General features: G+C 42.5%; 2 protein-coding genes across 9 annotated transcripts in view; one reads left to right on the forward strand and one right to left on the reverse strand.

Annotated features, from left to right (window-relative positions):
* Nucleotides 1-1,175: 1,175 nt before the first annotated feature.
* On the forward strand, nt 1,176-9,879 carry LOC101174064 (HMG box-containing protein 1). Of its 4 annotated transcripts, none has more exons than XM_011490880.3 (13): nt 1,176-1,307; nt 2,149-2,251; nt 3,541-3,642; nt 4,283-4,469; nt 4,761-4,887; nt 5,002-5,113; nt 6,414-6,523; nt 6,598-6,754; nt 6,826-6,970; nt 7,108-7,229; nt 7,809-7,992; nt 8,058-8,199; nt 8,270-9,879. In XM_011490880.3, exons 2-13 carry the CDS (start codon nt 2,158-2,160, stop codon nt 8,288-8,290), a joined length of 1,503 nt encoding a protein of 500 aa, XP_011489182.1. In that variant the 5' UTR covers nt 1,176-1,307; nt 2,149-2,157; the 3' UTR covers nt 8,291-9,879. The 4 variants fall into 4 exon arrangements, with proteins under 4 accessions (XP_011489182.1, XP_023807919.1, XP_023807920.1 ...); XM_023952151.1 differs by having other exon boundaries at nt 8,273-9,879; XM_023952152.1 differs by having other exon boundaries at nt 7,108-7,226.
* Nucleotides 9,880-10,834: 955 nt separating this feature from the next.
* The window catches only part of LOC101174314 (receptor-type tyrosine-protein phosphatase zeta), a 113,926-nt gene continuing 99,851 nt past the window's right edge, over nt 10,835-24,909 (reverse strand). For all 5 annotated transcript variants that reach the window (XM_023952148.1, XM_023952147.1, XM_023952146.1 and 2 more), the window contains 14 exons: nt 24,225-24,321; nt 24,063-24,145; nt 23,857-23,991; nt 21,336-21,467; nt 21,095-21,252; nt 20,885-21,020; nt 20,244-20,390; nt 20,072-20,165; nt 18,626-18,699; nt 18,111-18,233; nt 15,867-16,019; nt 15,650-15,792; nt 15,405-15,540; nt 10,835-13,863 (listed from right to left, as the gene is read on the reverse strand). In XM_023952148.1, coding sequence (XP_023807916.1) covers nt 13,720-13,863; nt 15,405-15,540; nt 15,650-15,792; nt 15,867-16,019; nt 18,111-18,233; nt 18,626-18,699; nt 20,072-20,165; nt 20,244-20,390; nt 20,885-21,020; nt 21,095-21,252; nt 21,336-21,467; nt 23,857-23,991; nt 24,063-24,145; nt 24,225-24,321 — 1,755 coding nt within the window. In that variant the 3' untranslated portion in view covers nt 10,835-13,719. The remainder of the gene's footprint in view (nt 13,864-15,404; nt 15,541-15,649; nt 15,793-15,866; nt 16,020-18,110; nt 18,234-18,625; nt 18,700-20,071; nt 20,166-20,243; nt 20,391-20,884; nt 21,021-21,094; nt 21,253-21,335; nt 21,468-23,856; nt 23,992-24,062; nt 24,146-24,224; nt 24,322-24,909) is intronic.

The raw sequence follows: 24,909 nt of genomic DNA on the forward strand, positions 1-24,909 counted from the left end.
AAAAGCAGGAACGAGGACAATGCTTCCGTGTTCCTTTTCAAAACAAAATGCCAGTTTTTAAATTCTATTTTCTCTTTATTTTACAGTAAAAACCACATTCTCCGTGTTTTAAACACTGTCTATGATACGAGACAGATGTTTTAAGACTTTATTTTTTTCATAAGTAATATTAGGGAAGTAAAATAGAGTATTAGACATTCATATTTTTACGTTTATTATTTATGTTGTAATATTATTATATGACAACCATAAAACAAGTAGATGATTTAATGGCTTTGTTTTTAAAAATGACAAGTTTCTTCATTGTTTTTTCCAAAATAAAAGGCGGACGTTATGAAAGTTTTTTGTGTGTTATGAAAGTAATAAAGCCAGAGTTTTGCTGCCTAATTTAAAACAAAATTAAAAATCATGTACATAATTACCGAATGTAGGATTTTGTTTGAATCAGTTTCATAAATTATGTCCAAAAAAAGAGTTAAGAGTCAGACTAGGCTGAATAGATGTTCAGTTGGACTAACAGACGTGCATTAGCCGCCCTCTGGTGGCAACAGTGATTGTGTAAGTGTCACTTAAATACTCCAACAAAATTATATTGTAATTTTTTCCCCAGTTTTTGTAATAGTACATGTCTAAAAAACCTGAAACTGTCGTAAATGTGGTGCTTTTCTTTTGTCAATCATGGTTTGAAAACAAGAGTTATAATCAGTTCAAGCACTTCTTTTTGTCTTTAAGCTGTGTTGTGGTTCTGTGTGAGGAAAAATCAATAATTTACTTTATATAGGGTCTTTTATTTCTGTTTACATACCTATAATAATTTGCTTTATTTGTTTGTTTCTTTTACGTCTTACATTGTGACCAACAGAGGGCAATACAATTATAAGAGTTAAGTAGAAAAGGAAGTAAAAATTTAAACACGGTACTAGAACAGAAACTAAAAGGAAAGTACAAATTAAGTGTATTTACTCACAAATATGTGCGTCAGGGGAGCGACTTTATAGCTTGTCTTTTTCTAAACCTACTTGTTTTTGTTGTGCTTGTTTGTGTTAAAAATTAGCATAAGTTTTAAAATGAATTAAAATGTTTATCTTTGGTGTCGGTATGTTCTGCCCTTAATTGCTCATCCTTTAAATCAACCCACCCTGTGTGTCATTGTTGTGATGCATAAGACAGCTATTTTTCACTTTTTTTTACCGACGGGCCAACAGGAACCAGAGAAGCTTTTGATTGACATCCCTTCTGACCAATAGGAGAGCTCGGAACACGGTGTTTACACCAGCCCCCCTTTTCCGTGGAAGGCGACTGTGTTGGTGAGTTGAGAAAAGTTCATTGAAATTATTTATAGTTTTTACAGCGTCGATACTCTTAATTTCCGTCACGTTTGGTGCCATATTTGTTCAAACTTGACCCAGGAGTGAAGGCGTGGAGGTGTCAACGTTTGATTTGCGTGGGAAAGACAGTTTCGCGGCTCGCGCCCCGCTTTTCTTCTTCTTTGTTGACGTGAGACGTTTTTGTTGTCTCGGCCTTTTTGCGCAATACGATGGACCGTCTCCGTTTCACGCGAATACACGGCATCCCCCCGTGTCGTGCGTGACATTCTCTCGACCGAAAACGTTCAACAGTAGACGCTCGTGCCCGTTTTGGTCGAGGCGACATTTTTTTGTCCTCTTTTTCTTTTTTGTTTCCCTTTCCAATCCCCGCTTTTAACAAAGTTGTACAACATGTTCAAAGTTTAACGATATAAAAATGAGCGTAAAGTTGCTGTTTGGACTCTTTTTTCACGTATGACGGTTTATTTCGGGGGTTTTCAACTTGTTTTCGACACTCTGTTAGATCGTGTCATTATCGCTCTTTTTTAGCATTGAATGAATGGGGCCTTAGTACGCATGCGCAGCTGTCCTGAAAGTTTATAAACAAGACAGGTCACATGACAAGAAAATTATGAGTAAGATAAGATAACAGAAGAATCTTCCTACTTTAGCTGTGTTTTCTAAATGAACTGATGATGATTGATTTGTGTTTTTTTATCCTTGATAAAAATCTAACTTTTACTCAACTCCATTTAAAATCATTTAAATGAGATGCCAACTCTGTGAGTTTTCATACAGGTTGACACTTTTTAAAAGTGTGTTAAACAGATGAATGTTTCAGTTCCAGGACATGATGGTGTGGAAGGTGGTAACTCCAGCCATGCCGTCGAGCGAGCCCAAATACCACGCCATGCAGGAGGTCCAGCTGAGAGACGAGCACAGGGGTAAAAGTGGTCCTTTCAACATGTTCTTACGGCATTTTTTTATCATGCTGGACGACATATAGACACAAAATTAGAGCTCAAAATTGCATCAAATTGTGGTGAATAGGGAGCACATGACCACATCACTGGAGCATGTGGGCTCAGTGAGAGTAACTTTTCAATCTCACAATTGAGCCAGTTTAACGTTTTGTGAGAGACTAACTGGCTTTGATAGGTCAGAGGTCAATATTTCCTAACCAGGAGAAGTCTAAACCATGTTGGAGGAGGAGGGTGGAGTATTACTTCTGTCTGGATTTTCTGCAGGTTCAAAGTGTCTTTGGGTAACACACCAAACTCCACACTGCTGTCTCAATTAGCCCTTTCCACTTCCGCGTTGAAGCCAGTTTAAAAAGAAAAGTGTTGATTAACAGCTGACCACCATGTGGCTCATTAGACATGCAGGTCACCTCTAGTTCAAATGAACCCAATTCAAGAATTTATATATATATACACACACACACACACACACATATATATATATATATATATATATATATATATATATATATATATATATATATATTTTTTTAAATTTATTTATTATTTAATATTTTCCTTTCAAGGTGCAACAGTCCTGGATTGATTGGTCATTCCGAGTTAGCAACATGTGGCACGAAGGGGTTAACTAGCATTACTTGAGCTAAACAGATTTGCTAATTTACCAACTTTTGGAAAACAAAAAGTTTTCATTCCGACAAATTCTGAAGCTGAGAAAAGGAGGTTTGGGCTTCCATTGATCACATAAACAGTTCAAAGGTCATTGGGTAGGTTGCGCCCCCTGCAATAGCTCCAGTATTAAAGGGTTAGTTATGTCATCATGTTGGACAACAAGTACCTGGCTAAAAAAATGGCCCTCATACAACCCAACAAGTCATGTGATCAATGGCTTTATTGATTATTAGTTGTTTATAAAGTCTTACAAAATTTGGGGTAAATGAAATTTACTTCCAGCCGGTTTGTAATTTTAAGGGTGAAAACATCAAGTTAAGTCAAACAATCTTCAATAAATAGAATAAACCCAGGCATGAAATAAGTCTGATTTGACATAATTTAGAAAACTAAAGATAAATAAAACAAAATGTAGTTTCTGTGACCTTTTTTGCTTTTTATAGCTGTTGATGCGGTTAATTTAAAAACGGGCAATAATCCCCTTTAGAGTTTGAGAATTTAAAAAAGTGTTTTTAAACAGTTTTGCTTTATTGTTGCATTTCTGAAAGCCCCTCCATCCACGTATTTCTTTTGTCTTTCAGGAATGACGACGGATAAAGACCAGTCACATGACCCACTGCGCTGTGATGAACACTTCCCCTCCTCCCCCGGCCTCCCCACCAGTGACTCTTACATGGAATATGGTATTACTATGAAAAAGGAACTTTTTTTTTTTGCTTATCTGACTGTTTTTTTTGTGTGTGGTGTCCCACAGGGTTCCGCTTTAGGACCCACTCTTTTTACTCCTAATTTTCTCTCGTTTGTCTCTAAAGCATTATCATCTTTCCTTCTGTTGTTGTTGTCGTTAAATGCGCTTAGAAGGATTTACACTTTTGGTGTTGTCACACTGCTGAAGTGAGAGTTTTTGGTGAGCCACTGGACTCCCTCTTGACAGACAGACAAACCAAACGGCAAACATCACTGATCTTAACTGGACAAACATCGTTTCCTGATTTTCCTTTCAGTACAGATTCTTGTCTTTTTCCAATATTTGGTGGATAGTAAAGCAGCATAAAATGCTAATGCTGTGTAAAACAGAGAGCTTTGGACTGGAGTGTTAGTGAAAACGTGGGTTTTTGAAGTCAGACCTGTGGATTATCTAGTGTGTAAAGGTCCTAACAGTCAAATAATAGGTTACGGCTGAAAATGTCAAAGTCAAATTGGGAAAAAGAGCTGATCTAATCACAGGCAGTATTTGTCTTGTTTCTGTTGGGGGCAGCACTTCCATCTAGTTGCCACAGAAAGTTGCGTGTAGTTTTCATTTCTCTTTATTTTCCCGCGCAGACGACTTGCCGGATCTACAGGAGGTCCGAGAGGAACCGGCAGCTCCGCCCGTTTTTAAGGTGGATGTAGGCGTGTCGCACCAGGAGCGCCCCAGCTCCCACCCTCCAGAGACGCTCTGGCTCACCCAGCTGGCTCACATCGCCACGGGACCTCAGAGCCCGCTGCTGCAGGAGCCCCCTGGCGGCAGGTCTGTGGGCGCCACGGCGCCGACACTCAGAGGCTGAGCATGAAGGAGAGTTGGTGAAAATCAGCGTGGAGCTCGTTTAGCTTTAAATGTGGAGGCAGTAACAGGATCTTCTGTGGGGGCCGTTTTAAAACCAGACGCACAGATAAAAGTGTTGTTGATGATGAAACCGAGTGACGCTCTGACCAGCTCTTCTGCAGATCTGCTGAAGGACTCACGCATACAAGATCTTTAAAAAAACATTGTGTGAACGTTCACGGTTTCCATTTTTATCGCATCACTTGTCGCTTCCAGCTCCTCCTCCGCCTGCATCCCGAGCACCAGCAGCGACCTGCACTCCTACGCCCGGCCCCCTCCTGCTCTGCAGAGTGGCACCACGTCGCCCTCTAGAGCTCACGGCAGAGAGCGCAGGCGCAGCAGGGTACCTCCACTTTTATCGTCCACCCAGTGCTTCTTTTGGTGACCGCAGGCTGTGGTCGGCTCATGATCCACTTAGGTGTGGACTTCCTGATTTGGCGTCTCCCTGACTTTGCAGACGAGCAGCGAGTGCAGCTCTGCTGTGTCCGCCTGGTCCTCTCTGTCTGACGATGAAGACATGGGCTGGAGTTTCTCCTGGCCGCCCACCTCCTGGCATTGTTTCCTCAAAGGTAGGGAGATCCTCAAAGCAGCTTTAGTTCTCATTTATTCTGAAGATTTTCTTTTTGGTTCATTTATCAATAACATGTTTGGCTCTAAAAGTTGCTTTAAGCTGTTCGTTTTAACCAAACGGACTATATTTCAGACACAGAGGCGTCCAGTCCACATACTTAAAGTCCCCCTCCCATCATCTTTGATCTATTGGTCCTTTAATTATGATTGACGCGTGAAAAACAGCATTTTCATCAGAGTGGGTCTGCAGTTTTACTTGTGTTCCTTCCTCCCTTGTCATTGGTAAAACTCACCTGATCCAGGTAAGTTCCAGCCGGTGGAGTGGTAGGATCCAAAGAGGACACGCTGCGGCTGGACCGGAATCAAACATCCAGCATATGAAACCGTGACAACCGCCTGTCCTCACATCCATTCATCAGCTACACCCGCTCAGTCCCGGTCAGGGTCACGGGGGTCAGTGGGGCCTAAAAGCAGGGTTCACCTTTCACAGATGCCCCCCCCCATTACCCATCAGAGCATCATATTCAATCCCAATTCTTTCATAAACACAAATTGATCGACAGAAGAGGCAGGTACGTTTTGTTAAGGCAATAATTATATGAGATTTTTACTCACCTGTCAATCAAATTGCCATTTACTGTTTGAATGAAATTTCACTCTGAAATCTGAAACATAAGAGTATCATTTGCAATTGTATAATGGAAATAGTTGCAGCCAGTTTTCTGTTAGAAAGTGTAGCTGCATGATCTTCTTCTGACTTGTAAATATCGCCATCTGGTGGTTTCTTTGTGAACTGAGTGGGTTCCAGGTCAAATGTCCAAATGAATTTGAACAGGAAGTGGATTTGTTTCCTCTTCAAGATGCAATAAAACGCATCTCCAGCTCGTCTGAAACGTTTCCACCTGGAGCCAACAGAAGGACTCTGCTTTACACGGGGTCCCAGTCAGATTTCAAAATAAAAGCTTCTGTTTTATGATTCCCTTTTCTATGCTTGTATTGGCAGCTTTCATGAAGCTCAATCACTAAGATGTTCAAGCTTGTAAAAGCTTTCCTAAAACTCATTTCAAAACAGGTGAATCTCGCTCTTCAGGACCTTAAGGACCGCCCTCCTCCTGTCCTCGCACATGATTGGTTGAGTCGAGTCTCTAAAAAGCTGGAATCCTTTGTCTTTGTTTGATTCCGTTGAATGTTTTGTTTCTTTAGAGTCTGATGGACGGGGATCTTGGTTTCATTTTTACCATCGTGAATCACTCTGTGTTCTGAAAATCAGACCTAAAACATTCTTGGTTTTGCTTTCAGGAAGTCGTCTGCGTTTTCATAGCGGCGTGAACGTGGAGTGGCAGGACGTCGAAGACCTGGAGTCTGCAGAGCGACAGCGTACTGATGAAGAGTTGTCCGACTTTCTGAAGGTAGTGCAGAAGCCTTCTGAGCCGCGGTTGCAGCGAGCACGACATCTCCTGATTGCATTTCACGGTCCGTGCAGAGTTACGGCTCGGAGGGCCTGCAGCTGATGGAGCACGCAGAGACGGTGCTGTCGGGTCAGACTGTGCTCCAGCTGACCTTTGACCCCGGCGTCTTCGGCCACACCCCTGTCACAGTGCGCTGCCCCCTGGACCACCCTTTCTACATCAAAAGCAAAGGTGCGGTCGGAGTTGCAGTGAAGATCCTCAGTCTGCCTTTCCCGCCCGTTAACCCCTCCTCCTTTTGTCAGGGTGGTCCTCTTTCTACCCGAGCTTAACCGTGGTGCATCATGGGATTCCGTGTTATGAAATGGAAGTAGGAGACACGTGCCTGCCTCCTGGACACCGAGATGCCAAACACACGGGGGAGTCCATGGTCTTTGACACCTTTAAGAGGTGATTGTGATGTTTGCTTCTCTGAGAACTTCAGTCACATGGTCTGTCTTTGTTCAGTTGAGTTTACTTCATGCGTGTGTTTGGTGCTTCCACACATGCATTGATCCAGTACTGTTGTATCTTCGTGTCTCTGGCAGTTATGACTTCACTCCTCTGGACTCGTCTGCGGTCTACGTGTTGAGCAGCATGGCCAGACGCCGGCGGGCCTCCCAGTCCAGCGGGGGAGCTGCTTCTCCCGACGGAGGCGCCACTCACGGTTGTACGCCTCAATGCACGGCTTTTATATTTGTGAGATAGCTAAAGGATTTAGAGGTGGATCATCTCAACAGCTGCCAGGTGGCTTTCTCCAAAAACCGGTTTACAAACGCTCCACCTTCACAGTTAAGACAGCATGCTAACAATCTGGGTACAGATTCCTGTCGTTAGATTCATTAAACTCATTGGTGATCCTAAATTGGAAATGTCTTCTGACCAAGCAGGAAATCTTTGACTTCCAAGTTGCAGCTTGCTTAACCCTTGTGCTATCTTGTGGGGTCCAGACGACCCTACTTCCAACGTAGGGATAGCACAAGGGTTACGAAATGTCACCAGCGACAGTAAAATAACCCGTCATCTTTGAGGGTTTGTGGGTTAACATCGCCAAGCTGCCTTTCTCTGCTAAATAATCTTAATTACTTAATTGTGTCAATGGTTGATAGAAGGTCAAATACCGGAGCTGTTAAAGGGTCGACCAGAGTGCCTACTGTCTGAATACGATGATGGATTTTGACCGTTTGGGGAACAAACCATCATGAAGTCAGCAGATGGTCCTGCTGTCTAACGTTGTTTCTGCTTTCAGATGTCCACAGTAATCGCCGTTCCCGCTCCAGTCCTCCAAAACCAGCCAAAAACCAGCCTGTCAGAGCCCACGGCGGCTGCAACCCCCCGCCCACTAGGTGCAAGCGGCCAATGAACGCCTTCATGCTGTTCGCCAAGAGGTTCCGCGTGGAATACACGCAGATGTTCCCGGGCAAAGACAACAGGTGTGTTGGCGTCCTCCCGGGACTCAGTGGGCGGGGCTCCCAGCTAACGTGTGTCTGCGTCGCAGAGCCATCAGCGTCCTCCTCGGCGAGAGGTGGAAGAAGATGCGAAGCGAGGAGCGCCGCGCCTTCACGCTCCAGGCCAAAGCGCTGGCGGAGGAGCAGAAGAGGCTCAACCCGGACTGCTGGAAACGCAAACGGGCCAACTCTGTAAGGAGGACGCGCTAGCGGACGCGCCCGCCACGCCTCTGCTGCTCCTGACTCTGCCTTCTCCGTCCAGCAGGGCTGTCAGGGAAACTGAGGCGTCTGAGACGACGCTCAGAGGCTGCAGCCGCTTCCCTCCCTCCGGTTCTAGTCCCTAAAGGAGCCTGGCAGAGGAGAAGAGTTCTGTTACATCTCCAGGAGGACCCGGCGCCTTTGGAAAGAGAGGCTTCCCTTCGTCTCACATGTGAGGTGCTGCAGGGGCGTTTCAAAGATGCAGGAACTCAAACACTTCCCAACCGTTTTCCGGCAACGTGACAGTAAAAACGAAGAGATTCTGATTCCTCTCAGCTTCTCTTCTTATGCTTGAATCAGGTGGAGGTTCTGGTGCTGTAGCCAAAGTAGCCATTTTCACTAAATCGTATATGTTCAGGACGTTTAAATCGATTTCTATTCTTGCCTGTTTTACTTGTGTTTGAGTTCAGTGTCATGGCACACTAATATATACACACTTTACCTTTGCTTTTGTGTATTTGCTCACGTAGCGTGCAGTAAGTTAACACATGGTTTCCTTCACCTTAACTAAGAAGCTGCTGGTGTTTTTCACATTAAAGGTACAGCTCCCCGTCTTCCTGCAGACAAAAGCAACATTTCTGTTCACAGTCAGTGTTACTCTTCAAGTCAGTTTGAATTCAAAGTGTCCTGCTGTTGCTACAGTGCAGGTCAGCGCCTCGAAAGAGAAGGCGAGCAGCCGCCTTTATTTGGGAATTTCTACAAAGAAAGTCATTTTTAATCACCTTCATAAGACTTTAGGTTTCACTTCTGTGCCATATTTTTCCCAGCAGTGCTGCATTCAAGTGGCTTTAAAAAAAAAACAACAGCCAACACCTTCCTCTGATGTTTGGCTCCGCCCATGTTTTGCTGCCTTCAGGCCTTATGGGTAACTGAGAACCGTCAATCTCAACAGTTAGTGAAGGTTTCTCGCTGAGGTTGGCATCGATCATCTGTAGGAGTCAGAAAAAAAGTAGCGGCAACTAAACCTTAATGTGATTGGTGGATACCTGCAGCCTTGACCAACTGTGACCTCCAGGGAAATTATTTAAAAAAACTTTTGTTCCAATAGAGGCAAAAAAAAATGTATAAAAAAAAATATATATATATATATACACATATATATATATATATAATTTTTTTTAACATATTGAGAAGGTTTTTATCGCTTCCCTTTGAGTGGATCCCGGTCTCCCAACATTATTACGGACACCGTGTGATGCATTCAAAGACATCCACCAGATTTTTATAAACACAACTACACTCATCAGGTCCTGCATAAGACTTATTTAAAAAGATGAGCCCATTCACTTTGAATACATCCACATGAAGTTTCATTGAAAGGAAGCTAACGTAAAGGCCGAGCGAGCACTCGCATTCTCACTATGTAAAAAGGTTTATTCTTAATGCACTATAAACACTTTATCTTCTGTGACTGCTACAGTATGACGAGTAATGACAAATATAAATATGATTATGTAGAAATATATATATTTTTTGGCTTGGTGTGATCTTTGGTCTTGGTGTTGCTTTGAGTTCTTGGACTTGCCTATAAAGTTGTACAGGTCAATCAAGGGGAGACGATATAAACGTGTATTACAAGAAAAACAATAAACAAATGATTCGAGTGCAACGGCACCTTTATTGTGTTTTTTATGAATCTGATCACATGAATTGACTTTTAAAGAACAGAAGGTTTCTACAGTTTTGCTCGCTCATGAAGGTGTACCGCAAGGCTCTATTCTATGCCCTTTGTGAATTACTTTAGCTTTGCTCTTTATATTCAGCATTTAAGTTTGAGCTGATACTCAAGAACATGAATGTGAGAATACTTTGGGCAAAATGTGGTCTCCATTACATTGGAAGAAGCTAAGAACCACTAAGCATCAACTGTAATCAGTTCCGTTTGCAAACTAAAACTTTAACATTTCTCACCCCTTTCCGTGTAAGAACTGCCTCTTCATGCTACGATTAGCATGATGTTTAGGTGAAACGTTTTACATGAACTGTCAGACATGAGTTTCTCTGAGACAGAACACAAACTTGCTGAGGAACCTTCTCTGCATTTCAAAACGGTGTACCTCAAAGCCCTATTGTGGGTCCTTTGTTAATTACTCAATATAAATCAAAAATGGACATTTCATTAGTTATTTACTGTTTAGCACCAACTCATATTTAAAACGAGTTTAGACTTAATTTTTTTTTTAAATGTATTTGTTTCTTTGTAAGACAGCATCCGGCTGAATTTCCATTTATGCCAGTCTGTGGTTGTAACCGCATGACCGCCACATTCGGAAAGTTCTTCTTTTCTGGTACCAAGATGCAGTTCTGAGCAGATAAATGTACATTTATAGCACAAAAAAAGGGTTTTTGTGTCGCTGCAGGACTCTGAATGTACCTACTACTCACTCAGGAAGACAGGGATGGGAGTATTCCTGTTGCTGCAGCACAACTGTGGTTTTCAGTTTACAAAAGTTTCTGTTCTAACACAACAAAAAAACAGTTTAGTGGCTTTTTGGGCCATTCTTGAAAAAGAGACTAAATGTTTTTTTACATTTAGTCTGTAGAAGCAGCAGAAACGGAGACACGCAGGTTGGAAGGAAATCTTTAATCTAGTTGCTCTCTGTAGAAACACGGCACCAGCTTTAAAATGAAGGACTCCACATGAAGCTGCTGAGATACAAACGTCTTCCAGAACATTCAGTTCAGAAAGAAGCCACAGCTTTGTGTGGAAAGGACTAGAAAAATCAACTCTTATTGTAAAATAGAAAAGGTCTGTAGGTACATTATTAACATACAGTAGTTATGCCTTCCGAGTGTTCTGGGTTATTTCCAGTGAAACGGGTTCGAACCCCAGCTGTGGACCCACAGAGCGCTCCTCCACAGGGACGCTTTCACAAGTGACAACAGTCATAATTCATCTGCTATTTTAAAATAGTTTTGCTTACTTTAAAAAGAAAAGAAAACATGCATTTTTAAAACTGTTTGGTTCCAGTGTCGGTACTCTACAGGAACAAGCCCATTTCTACCACTTTACCTTGAAGCCCCGCCTACAAGCCCCAACCAAAGAACGGACGCAGGATTCATGTTCGTCCTGAAGGCCCAGATGCAAAATGCAACTATAAAAACTATTATGTTCAAATCGCACAGCCCCGCCCCTTTTCCCATTACTGTTAACCCTTTCACCAGAGCTGTAGCTTCAGTGTTAACCCTTGTGCTATCTTGTGGGGTCCAGATGACCCCACCCCAAACGTTAACGTGCCGCGGATAGCACAAGGGCTACAACAAAAATTACATTTCAGCCCAAAGCTGCTTTTCTCAGCTTTGAGCCCAAACGGGCAGAGTAACATTTTTACTTCAAGGACACTAAAGAAGGTCATTGAACTTGACCTAAATCTGTTGTGTTGTCATGACAACCCGATGAAAACATGTCGGCCGTGCCAGAACCTGGCAGCGCCGATGGAGGCTTTAGCCGCTGATTCCACTTCCATTTCTGAACCTCTGGGTTTTTATTTAAAAAAAAATTAAACAGTTAAAGATAAAATAAAAAAAATCTGTCTGATCCTCTCTAGTGTCAGAAAAAGACGGCGCCCTCTTCCACGCGCCTGCTGGTACTCCAGGGTTGCAGTGGTAGAAAAGGCATTGAACCTCAGCATGTCCATCTGAGCCTGATGGATTTTTTTACCAACAACCTCTGCAAGTCCATATTTGGAGGCTTGATTGAGTTGATTTTAGCACAATAACAGGATTTAGAAAAAGGCACTGGCAAGGACACCAAAACATGACGCTAAAAATGATTTTGATGGTGAAATATGAATTTTAAAAAGGGTCACGTGACGAGCATAAAGGCCTGGTCTATGTGGGCTACACAGTTTGGTAAAATGACTGTTTATACACAGCTAATCTACATTTTCTTTTTTAGATGTTTTTTGAAAAAAAAAGTTGGAAATTTGCCTAAAAATCAGAAAGTTTTAGCAAAAACTCTAAAGAAGAAATGAGATTTTTACCCACTTTTTTAAAAATATCACCAAAAGCGAGGTTGGAGAAGTTCACTGAGTTTTTAAAAAACAGTTTCAAAGACAATGACATGTGACAATTACAGTAAAAGTAAATAAAATGACTCAACTAAAATCCTTCCACAGGTCTTCTGAATTGGCTTTAGGAAAAACTTGAACATCTCTGCTGGACTGATGTCTGAAAATGACGGCAGTTATTCCGAATAAGTTTCAGTTCGGTTCTGGAAAAGCCTCTTTTTGCTTTACTAAAACAACAGATTATCCCAGCAAATGCAGATCGGAACAAAAAAACAAAAAAAAAGACCACAAAGTAGATGTTTTATGTTTGTCTTTCTTTTTAAGTTTTTTAAATAAAGTTTGAGCAAATTAATCTGGATAGGATTGACATAAATGATATTAATCCCAATTTATTTGATTTTCTTTTTCATTTTAATGACAACTGAATTTAATCAAAAAGATTTCAAGCAAACATGAAAAATATTCTAAATGAAGGTTTAAAACACTAAAATCTAAATATGATCAGTGACATTTCTAAAATGAAAACCTTGAAACAAAAATAATCATGTTAGGGTTTCAAGTTAAGCAAATAAACCAGACAATAATGGAGCTGCTAGGTTTTCATGTTTTGATGAGGGACAAACCAGAGAGGACTGAAAAAGTCAAATGATTTTATTTTTATTGTGTTTGATTGCTAGAAACCCGTCTAAATCCTTATATAACCTTTACTTGAACACAGCAGCTGATGCAGACAAACTGAATTCCAATTTCCATTCAATACCGTCAAAGTCGTATTTCACAAAATACATTAATGGGTAGTAATGAGTTAAAAAGACGTTTACTTCAGTAACTTTGTAGAAACGGCCGTCTACTTACTTCCCAGTCCACTTTTATTTGGGTGGACTGATTCCACCGATGGCTATTTTGAGTGTTAATAATCAAACTGTTAGCATTTCAAATTTCCGGTGTGTAGTTTTTGTCAGGACCAAAGGAATTCAGTCCGCTACGTTTTACGTCCAGTTGAGTAAAAGGTTTTGGCCACTCTGCCTTCCTACAAACCAAAGAGGCAGTGCGGAGCCCCAATGCTTCACACTACCTGTTTGAACCACCAGGTGTCATTGTTACACAGAGTTCCTTCAACACGTTGTGCACATTCAGAAGTTACCAGGATGTAAAACGTCTGTTTACAAGTGGTGCAGGTCACTCACTAACACGGTTTGAATCATTTTTTCTGTTTGTTGGTATAAAAACTTAATCTACAAGAGTAGGAATGAAGCAGAATAACTAATAAGAAATGAAATCTTCTTCTTAGAACCGGAGCAAACATTTGTAGAAAAACACGTAACAGGTTTTAGTCATTATCAGGTATTTTTGAGTGAACAAACATACTGGACATGAAAGCTCTCATTGACTGAAAGCTTCACCTCACTATGTCTGTGTTAAGTGTGGCAGAGTTTGAGCGGCTCTACATGAGCGACTCCAGGCTCTCTGCGATGTTGGACTGTCCCAGGGGAACTGACCCGTTGGTTTCTGGACTCTGCAGGGCTCTCTGGTCCTCCTGGCTGCTCACCAGGCTCAGCACGGCTTGGTACAGATACTGGTACTGCTCCTGATCAGGGAAAGCAAGAGAAGGTTAACGGCAGCTCTGGCATAGTGCTGCGTTCACATGCCTCAAATTTTGCGTCTGCCGCCTCTCTCTCCGGTTCACTTGTCCAAAAATGTCTTCATACGCTTGAGGGACAAGCTACCGCCAGATGTTTTTAGTCTGTGTAGATCTCATTCCAGTGCATGGAAGACATGTTGAGAGATCAGGTTTATTTATTTTAAAGAACTCTCTAAGCGTCGGTTATCACGTCTCCATGACATCATTCAGAGACTCTCCCAGTACGGTAGCGTTGTGTCTGAATTCCTTCCCTACTCACTAAATCAGTGGCGTGCAGTGAGGTTGCTGGCTGGTGAGGCACCGACTCCTCTGGAGTCCTGCCTTCAGACATGAGGCACAGCGTTCAGAGCCTCACCCGGAGTTTCCGCCCCATCTGTGATCGCACAACACTCAAATTTGGCGATTTTAACCTCAGAAACTGTGGAAAACACGTTGAGTTGACTGAAAATGTATATTTAACAAAGATCAGTGGAAAATAATATTTACTTAAACTACCTTTTTCTATTTTATTATGATTATGACTTGCCTCGTCTGACCCCACGTCACTGCACTAAATGGTGCACTAAATAGTGCGTTCGACACTTTGTAGAGCTGTCCGAATCTCCAATTCCCACATCAAGTGCCCTAGAAATTTCCCAGAAGTCTCTGCGAAAAACCAGCGTCCATCGATACTTACTAGATTGGCGAATATAGACCACAATGCATTGCGTCGGAACAATTTTGGCCAAAAAAATGTATTTTTTTATAAACCATCAATGTTTTTATCTTCAGAAGACAGTGGACTCATAAATAATCGTCGCTAAATGGTCATATTGATTAGATTTGAACTTTGGGAAATCGATGACATCATATCCGCCGTTTAAAAAAAAAAAGAAAGCAGTGAGCGTGGTGTCTGAATTGCTTTTAAAATCCAGGGCACTACATAATGCCGCACTATCTAGTTTTGTAGTAGTTAGGGGTTAGGGCGGGAATTCGGACAGAGCCTGAGGTTCACCACCTACTGCAGGAGCTGCAGCTGAATCACAGCACTTTCAGCATCTGTCTTTGGCGCAGTTTGTTGACTTGCTGCCATTAGTCAGAGGAAGCAAAAAGTAAAAATAGGAATATAAAATTAGAACTTTTTATTTTATTATCTCTAACCAAATAAGGAAAGAATATAAAGTTCAGGAGGGGAACGATCAGATGCTCCTCCATGTTGGTTTATGACTCCAACCACTGATGACATCATCAAAGCGTCCCGGGCCAAATCTGAGTTCTTAATTGGTTTTGGCAAATTGTATTTATCTAAACACTGGACAAATTGAGCTGCGACACCCGAACCATGCTGCTGGCAGACCGCCGTGCCACACCTGATGCTCAAAAGGGACCGCAGGACCTCCGATGGCGTCTGACCGAACACTGAAACCGGACGCCCCTGGCTTGCGAATCGGATTCTATGTGGAACCTAGCTTCTCTGCGTCTTGTTCCTACTTTGCGGCGGTACTTACGACATCGTTGAAAACCCCGGGCCTCATGAGGTTGGTCATGCGTGCCACCTGGTAGACATCCACTGAGCCCTCCTCCTCCAGTTGGCTGAAGAGGGTGGTGAGTGCACAGAACAGCCCTGATGTAGCCCCCCCCAAACTGCACACACAAACACAAAGTCATTCAATCGTGCGACTCAAACACCGAACTTCCGAGCCACGACTCAAACCACGAACCAAACGAGCGATCAGACTCGTCCCACACTCACGGGTCGTGTACTAGTACGGATCCTTGCGCGGGTCTGCTGTGCTCCCTGACCACGCTGACCAGATCAAAGCAGTCTCTGATGGAGCTGTCTGGGTTGGGCCAACAGAGGGCGCTGTACTGCCGGACGTCCAGGACGTAGTCATTCTGGGAAGAAACCTGGAGGCTTCACCACACGACAAACCAGACGTCGCCAAAAGACCCATGTGTGTAAGCGATACCTGCGAGGACTCAACGGAGAAGTCCTGCACCAGGACTCTCTCGTCGTTTCCAACGTGGATGAACTCCTCTCTGGAGTAAGACACAGTGAAGCCCTCACACCGCAGAGGCTGCTCTTTACTGGGCCAGAAGACACAACACTCCCTTTCTTCACCCTTTACATAAAGACCAAACATAAAAAAGTTTCAATAGGAGCCATTTTTAAAGCTTCACACAAATGTGATCCTGTCGACTTTGTTCTACTGAACAGGAAATGATGATCATGTTCATACTTTTATTTGTTTAGTCTGCTTTTTCGTGAAACCGTCTTTATAGCAAACCAAAGACTGAAGGAAAAAGCGACACCTGGAAAAATTACAGTCAACAGCCGTTCCTCTGCTGAACGGCATTCCCCAGAATGAGCTCTGACCACCAACTCTATCTGAAGGCCGTGTCACGCAGCCACTGCGTACATTTTGCGCATATTGCACAGATGAAAACTGGTCATACAGGAACACGTGGAAAACGTGAAAACGTTTGTGGTCTTTACGTGACATTTTCACAGTTGGATCACGAATGAACGACGGTGAAACCACAAAGACGTACGAATAAACCACGCAAAGAACACGCAGATTAACGTAGAACATGAACCGTGTGTGATTATTGCGCTGTTCATATACAAGTCATTAATGATTCGCGCATCAAATATTTAACTTGAACGTGATATGTGTGCTGTATACGCAATCTAAAAGTTATACATGGGTGGTAGATGTGTGAAAAGTCTGTTAAGACATACGTGAAACGGCCGTGTAAAGCTATACATTTGCATTTGCATCTCCCAATAATCACACAGAATTGTGTAAGATTTACATAACAATTGTGCATAAACTACGTCAAATAGACGTAAACTGCGTTATTCGCAACTGACCCAAAATTTTGAACAGCTAAGAGCTGAATTTACTGAAAGACCTGTCGGCAGAAACCCTCGACGAACATCTGCGCTCATCGACAAATGACGAACGCAAGAAACACTTGAATTACAGACATCACACATGTATCTAGAAAGACCGATATTTTATATGTTGAAAATGTGCAAAATGTACGAAGTGGCTGTGTGACACGGCCTTGACAACCGAGTGAGTGCGATGTCATCCATACAAAATGGTTTACTTCCAGCTCCAACCATTCATTCATTTATTCATCTTCTTCCGTTATTTTTTTCGGGGTCACGGGGCTGCTGGAGCCTATCCCGGCCACTTATGAGCAAAGGCCGGGGACACCCTGGACAGGTCGCGAGTCTGTCGCCGGATCACACATATCACACACCCATGCACTCTCACATTCACACCTATGGACAATTTAGAGTGACCAATGAACCTATGAAGCATGTTTTTGGACGGTGGGAGGAAGCCGGAGTCCCCGGAGAAAACCCACGCATGCAGGTGGAGAACATGCAAACTCCACACAGAAAGGTCCCCAATTGATGTTCTATTTTGGGTCCCCCAGCCGGGACTTGAACCAGGGGCCTTCTTGCTGTTGCCGTGCGGCCCCTAGCTCCAACCAAATGAGGTTAATTTAGTCGCCATTTTTTCATGATATTGACGTCAACCATGTTGGAGCCGGACGACACCGGTGAGCAGTGATTGGTCCGTGCCGGTCCAATGAGTCATCAATTCTATGGCAACCACTCTCGCCAATCAGGAGTGAGCTTTTTAAAAGTCCACATCCCTACCAAAGCGGGCTACACAACATTGTTTCGAACAGAACTGATTGGTCAGCTAATAAGTTGAATAACTGCGCTACAGAAAACAATATAATGAAAATAAAGAGGATTAGCAAGAACATTTTAAAAAAATTAGTTAAAGTTCATAGTGTCTGTATATGTTAACTGACTTCTTGGGTTCTACTATTATCAGACACGGTTGTGGTTTTACACATACCTTACATGTTTCAACAGATGTCTTCCATCTTTGTAGACAGCAGTCATCTGTCGAAACATGTATGGCATGTGTAAAAACACAACCCTGTCTGAAAAATGGAAGAACCCATGAAGTCATCTTGAAAAAATGGTAGCAGAGAAAGACAAATAGAATAACAGAGTATCAGCTGTTTATTTCTCTATAGAACTCGATGGGATTTTAGCCTCTTGGAGCCAGCAGCTACTTCCTGTTTTTCCATATACAGCTGATATCACTGACCAGGAAGTTAAAAACATAAAGGAAGTGATGTGAACGCGGGACATAAAGCAGAGGACGCTATATTCGTACCTGGTTGTCCGGCAGACGGACAACAGTGCGAGTTTGCTGCTCCCAGATCATCCTCCAGAAGTCTGCCACAGTGCTGGCCAGAGGAGTCTGACTCACGATGAACTCCTTACTGCAGTGATGGCCCTGTGTCAACGTGACATGCACCAATGGAAAGACACCTGAGCTCAGGACAAACAGTTGGTCCTATTCTCTGTGGGAGTTGGGTTTTAGCAGTTGGTATTGGTGGTTGCTATTTAGCATCAAGCAGGATCTCTAACAAAGACATGATCACACTCTAAAAAAGAAATAAATAAAATCACCAAAAACGCCCACTTTGAGGCCATTGTTTGTGTGTTTTTCCTCTAAGGTGCTCAGCAGTATCTGTAGCAAAGAAATGTGTCTTCTATGGTCACAAAAACAACCGTTTTTCTGTCCTTGCTACGTTGTGTTCACAATGATCCCTGCTGTGGAATCTGCACCTACATAAACCACAACCGAATACACAGCTGCTGTAAAGGAAGCAAAGACAGTCTCACCACAACATAGGAAGCATTGATGTAGCCTGTAGAGTTTGATTCCGACGATGACAGAGACACTCTTGATCTCTCCACTGCCAAAACACAGACGGATGAGTCAAGCTCAGTGAGATTCATACTAGCTTTGACCAACAGCTACTTTTACTCAACCAGAACGTTTATTCTTCATGGGAAACTGATGATGTAGAAGACTATAGAAAAACCTTCATTGGCTATTACAGCAGTTACACACTTCCTGCAAAAACAGGACACACCCATGTTGATATTTTTGTTTGATCAGACCAGGAAGCAGTCGTCGTCGTCTTTGTCCAGATGAGAATCGGCAGAGGCCAAGGGGCTTTTGTGTGCTTAATCCAGAGAAGTGGCGTCCTCCTTGGTCGGCGTACGTGGGACACGGCGATGTGTCCGTTTTGAAAAGTTGCTGCCCACAGACTGCACATTCACAAGGAGGACACTGGTGATGGTTTCTGGATTTCTTCCTAATCTCTCACTAGTCGTCCTTGCTAAACAGGAGTCCCTTTTAGTTTCTGATCACATCTAAGTTGTTCTACGAAGTTGAAGTTGGTCTTGTCTTTTTACTTTGCACTGTTTCCACTGGAACCTAAAAATATTTCAAAAATGGCCTCACAACCCTTTTCCTGACTTTCCTTAAACACATCTTCCGTCTTAACCAGGACTGTCCAGACGTCGAGTTGATTCAACGCCTGTTCCTAACGAATGAAGGTCGCGATGATCCAGAACATCATTATCATCACCTTTTGAAATGTACAGAACTTTGGGTATGAATGATTCGGGACATGTTAGTGATTGTTTAAATGTGAAAAGAGGCTAAAAAACATTGATGAAGTACTGATTGATGAATCACTGGGGTGGCTAGGGTGCAGCAGTAGGGCGGTCCACCTCTAAACGGAAGATCGCAGGTTTGGCTCTCGCCTTGCCCATGTGTCACAGTGTCTTTGGGCAAGACACTGAATCCCACGATGAATCTGGTGGTTATCGGTTGGCGCCAGCGTTCAGCAGCGGAGCGGCCATCAGTGTGTGAATGTGTGTGTGCGCGAGTGAATGGGACTGTAAGTGCTTTGGATGGTAGAATAGTGCTTTATAAGTATATGCTATTCACCACTTACCATCATTTGATGATTAAAAGCAACTTAAAATGAAAACTCTTCAAGGGTATAAATAATTTTAGGCCAACAGGTTAAGCATCAAATGACCAGATGCTGCCAGTTTCCATTTACTGAATCAACGGTAGCAAATATCTATAGAATGTTTGCTTTAGTCGACTCGATTTTAGCTGCATTGTGCATTATAGCATACATGACATCAGCTGTAGGGAGAAGGTGAAGTTACATAAACAAAGATAAATCTTTTTTTTTTTATTTGAGTCCTAAGTAGAAAAAGTCCAGTTGTTTGGGGTTGTCCGGTCAACAAGCTCCTCATTCATACCTGGCATCAGCGCTCTGGCTCTGTTCCTTTCTGCATTACCATCTTTAAGGGCAGTGCTGTAATCTGTGTGCTTCGCCTGACGCTGACTGATCAACTGAAACACAAAAAGGTTCAGATGCATTCAGGAGCTGCAGAGGTTCGGTCTTACATACATACAAGGAGGGTTCTTTACTTTGAACTGTTTGTCCATCCGCGTCCTGCCTGTGCCGCCAGGTATCAGCAGGTTAGACACGTAAGTGTGAAGGTGCTCAGATTTGACCAAAGTATTCCGGCTCAAGATGGCCTCCACCAAAGCGTCATGGATGAACACATACTGCTCCTGGAAATGGAGACAGTGTGAAGATCAGGTTGTGCAAATGGAGGTTTCAAAACCACAGAACGCCCCTTTTACCCCCTCAAAACAGGAAATTTAACTTAAAAAAAAAACACAATTTACATCCATCAATGTATCCATCCACCCATTTATTGAATTATCCATACATACATCTTTTCAATCATTTGTCCATGTATCTGTCCATACCTTCATCTATACACCTGTCCATCCATCCATCTGGCCGTTTATCATCCATCCACCCATCTATCCATCCATCCATCCATCCATACATTTATTTATACACCAGTCTCTCCATCAGAAGCGTTCCTCTACTTCTGTACAGACCAGTGTTTAGCTGTGAGTAATAAAATAGCATGTATGCTAAACACCTGCTATAAGGTTGCCTATACAGTTGCTAGCCTTTATGCCAACGCTCAGACTCAAGGATTGGGTTTTGTGAGGTAAAAATGATTGACCCAACCATGACTGTTCCTGCTTACCTCTGTCTGAACCAGAAAGTTTCTCTGCGTCCGGACATGTTTCAAGAACCCAAGGACATTAACTGTCCCCTGATCCTGGATCTGCTGCAGCATGCTGTCAATCACTATGTAGGTTCCTGTTCTTCCAACTCCAGCACTGGAACAGATCCACATTGATTTTCATGGCACTGATGCTTCTTTCAGGTTTACTGACTTGGACAGACTCTATACCTGCAGTGGACTAAGACTGGTCCCATCTCCTGTGTGCGAGCCTGAGAGGAGACTCTGATGAAGGACAGGACAGGCAGAGTGTACTCTGGGACACCCATGTCTGGCCACTGGGTGTAATGGTAATGGAGAACAGTATGTTCAGCTCTTCGCTGAGGCAGCTGGAAGACCAGAAAGTTTGTTTACGAAGGTGCTACTGTGCTGCATCTGTCTGCAAAAAAGACTAGCCAGGTGTGTAAATTACCTTATTTGTCGTATCCCTGACCGTGAATGTGCGCACGGTGTAATATGCCAGAGTTCTTGAGGATCTCAGCGTTACCTGGTAAGGACCATATTCCTCTTGATTCTCTTCTGGCCAGTACTGATCACATTTGGTCTGCAACAGAGATAACCATAATGCTGAAAACAATAACTTCCATGACCTTCTGTATTTTTGTAAGCTTGCTGTTGCATATCTCAGTCTACACCACATTGGTCATCTGAATGAGGACATGCACATTACTTTTAATTGGTTTAGTATTCAGAAGAGGTCAAGACTTCAATATAAGGTTCTATGGTAGAAAAACTCAATTTCCCCACTGTGCTTAACATGTATTATGAGGTCCCTCATTCGTTTTTTTGGATTTCCCAGGAAACAGGCAGTCTATTACTTCACTTTGGTCTTAACACCTGAGAACCACCTCAAGGGACATCAAGAAAATGGAATGTACCATTATCGTACGTGTGGTAAGTGTATCGTGAAGGATTTGTACGGTTAATGTAAGTTGCACACACTTGTCAAACTTTATTTAGAAAATAGCGCTTGTCATGCATTTGTGCAGCTCGAAGCACTTTAACATTAAAAACAGAAAACACAATATTACAGTAAAAACCCAACCCACCCATATATACATACAACATACCCGTGATGCTGTTGTGTTGTGTTTTCGCGGAACGGTAGTTAATAGTAAAGTGTGAGTACTGGCTCCTTACTGACTGTGCATAAATCATACGTAAATGCCCATAGGATGCATGTAGGATGGCCACACAAACTACGCTCTGGTTGTCTAATTTCCTCATGTCTAACTGTCAGGCTGCACACATGTCTTGTATATGTGTTTAACTGTCGCCCGCAACATGCCTGTAGAAATAAAATATACATGAAGACTTTTACTCTACGGGTTCACAGAGCGGTCTACTACCTGATATGAAGTGATACCTGCTCGCCATACCACAGAAGAGTCTAACACATGGGATGTTTGGCGCTAATGGAATGCTGCAGGTGTAAAATATATTTTGAATGAATACCTGATACTGAGATAAGAAATATGATGTGATCGATATGATCAATCCTCCAAACTTTCTCATTGTTTCAAGTGTGAGCAATCATTTCAACTGTTAAGCGCAGGGACATCGTCAAATAAGCAACCAGAAGGAATATTTCAAACACCTGAACCCAACAGCAGCAACAAAATAGAATTGTGTCGCTGGCGGGTGGAGCGGGGGTTAATAAGCAGTTACCAAATGTCCAAATTTGGAGAGTTGTGGGTTATTTTTAAATGTAAAATATGGATATTACATAACGCATAACTGACCACCTGCGTACCCTTATCAGTCAATTATTTATTTATAGCCGTAAGGCAGTTGTGATTAAAAGCTGTGTCACACAGCCACTATGTACATTTTGCACATCTTGCACGGATGAAAATTGGTCAACGTGCATATATGTGGAAAAGGTGAGAAGAGTTGTGGTCCTTAGGTGACATTTTCACAGATGGATCACGAATGATGCACGTTAAAACCACTGAAGAAGTACGAGTAAAGCACGCAAAGAACACGTAAACCTACATAGCACATTATCCGTGGGTGATTGTTGCGCTGTTTATTTGCAATTTGTTAGTGATTCCTGTGTCAATTACATCAATTGAAGTTGATATCTGCTCCTTAGATCCAATATCAAAATTACGCATATATGGTATATGAGTGAAAAATCAGTTAGACATATGTAAAACAGTAGAGGAAAGCCAAAAATTTGCATTTGCATCTCGCAAAATCACACACAGTTGTTTAAGATTTATGTAATAATTGCATATAAACTACTTAAAATACATGTAAATTGCGTAATTCTCAACTTAACAAAAATTTTGAACATCTAAAAATCCGATTTATATAAAGACCTCTCAGCCGAAAGCCTCGACGGACATCTGCGCACATCAACTAACAACGCACGCAAAAAAGCAAAAGAATTACGTTTATAGCGCACGTATCACAAAAGACCGCACTTTCATACGCTGAAATTGTGCAACATATACGTCATGGCTGTGTGACACGGCCTTAAGGCTAAAAGCCATCACTGTCTGAGACTTTTTAGAGCACAGCACATTTCTTTCTTAGTTTGTATTTGAATGGCCTTAAATCAGATCTGTGATGGACTGGTGATCTGTTCAGGGTGTACTCCACCTTTAAAAAGGCTTTCGGTCTCAGCTGGACTATAGAGTTGACCAAAGATCCTAATTTGGTTTGAAATTGTCTTCTTTTGTTTAATTGTTTTAATTAACAGCAAAAAACAAACTTTAATAAACGCTGCCACTACAGCGAAAACGTAGCTGTTAGCTGCAGACCAAGTGTTACGGTACATATTGTTTTTAATTTTATTAACTAACTTTTACACTCGGGCATCAGACGTCAGAGAAACCTAACAAACATCGAGGTTGTTCTTTTGTTTTTGCAACAGGTTTGGGCTCTCCTTTGAACTCAGTGAAGAGGGTGTTTGTGTCAGCCCTTACACGTCCCTTCTCCTTCAGATTGGTGATCATGACCACAACTCCGATGTTCTGCTGCAAGATCATCCGCCAGAAGTCCTCCCTGCCCGCCCTGAGGGGCCCCTGCGCCGCCACGTATGCCCTGGTCCGCTCGTAACCCTGCAACAGACACGGAGCCGCTCACCTCCAGCTCGCACGTTGAAGGGAGAAGAACAAGCAGGTGCGCTTACGTCTACGAAATTAGCATTAATGTAGTCTCCACATTTGCTATCTTTGTCGAGACTGTTGAAGAGCTTTACTCTGCTGTGGTCGTCTGGAAGGGAAAAGGATCCAGAAATCAGCTTCTGCTGCTGTTTACAGGGGAACCTTTAAAGGTAAAAACGCAAACTCACAGGCCAGGATGTTGATGTAACGGTTCTTGCTTTTGTTTTCGGGGTGATTCGAACTGTCAGCTGTGATACCCAAGTCCACCGTACACATCTGTACCTCCTGAAACACAACACACGGCAAGCTTTACACAACAATAACCCATTTGTATTTTTCTACACTCAAGTAAAGTCAAATAACAAATACTGCGAAGCCTCATGGTCCAAACACCACTGCAGGCAAGAATAGTTTCAGTCATTTCACAAAAATAGTTATTCATAGATGAAAAGCCACAGCAGATCTAAAGCTAGAGAACAATCAAAAATGCAGAAGCAGGAAACAAACTACAGAGGAGTATTTGTATATGAGCAACTTTCTTAGGACAGGGGTCTGCAACTTGAGGCTCTGGAGTCACATGCTGCTCATTTATCTCTTCATTGTGGCCTCTTGGTTTTGAAAAAAAAAAAAATGCAACGGATTTAAATAAATAATAAATTTGGTGCAGTGACGTGTAGTCAGGGGAGGCAGGTGAGTGTGCCTCACCTGCAAAATATAGCTTAGAAAATACAGAAATGAAATAAAATGAACATACTTTTTTAAAATGAAAAATGAAAAACAAATATTACTTTTTAGACATGTCTATTCTATTATACATTTTTTTCTGAATTTAGCGTTCCTTTGGCAAAAAAGCAGCAAATCCACAAATTTCCT

The sequence above is a fragment of the Oryzias latipes genome, chromosome 23 (assembly GCF_002234675.1).
Source record: "Oryzias latipes chromosome 23, ASM223467v1".
Classification (NCBI taxonomy): Eukaryota; Metazoa; Chordata; class Actinopteri; order Beloniformes; family Adrianichthyidae; genus Oryzias; species Oryzias latipes.

What these genes read in the sequence shown, in the direction of transcription:
- LOC101174064 (XM_011490880.3), top strand. Translation starts at nt 2,158, where the DNA reads ATGATGGTGTGGAAGGTGGTAACTCCAGCCATGCCGTCGAGCGAGCCC. An exon ending in CAGGAGCCCCCTGGCGGCAG is followed by an intron (nt 4,470 to 4,760) that starts GTCTGTGGGCGC and finishes TGTCGCTTCCAG; the next exon opens with CTCCTCCTCCGCCTGCATCC. An exon ending in AACGCAAACGGGCCAACTCT is followed by an intron (nt 8,200 to 8,269) that starts GTAAGGAGGACG and finishes TTCTCCGTCCAG; the next exon opens with CAGGGCTGTCAGGGAAACTG.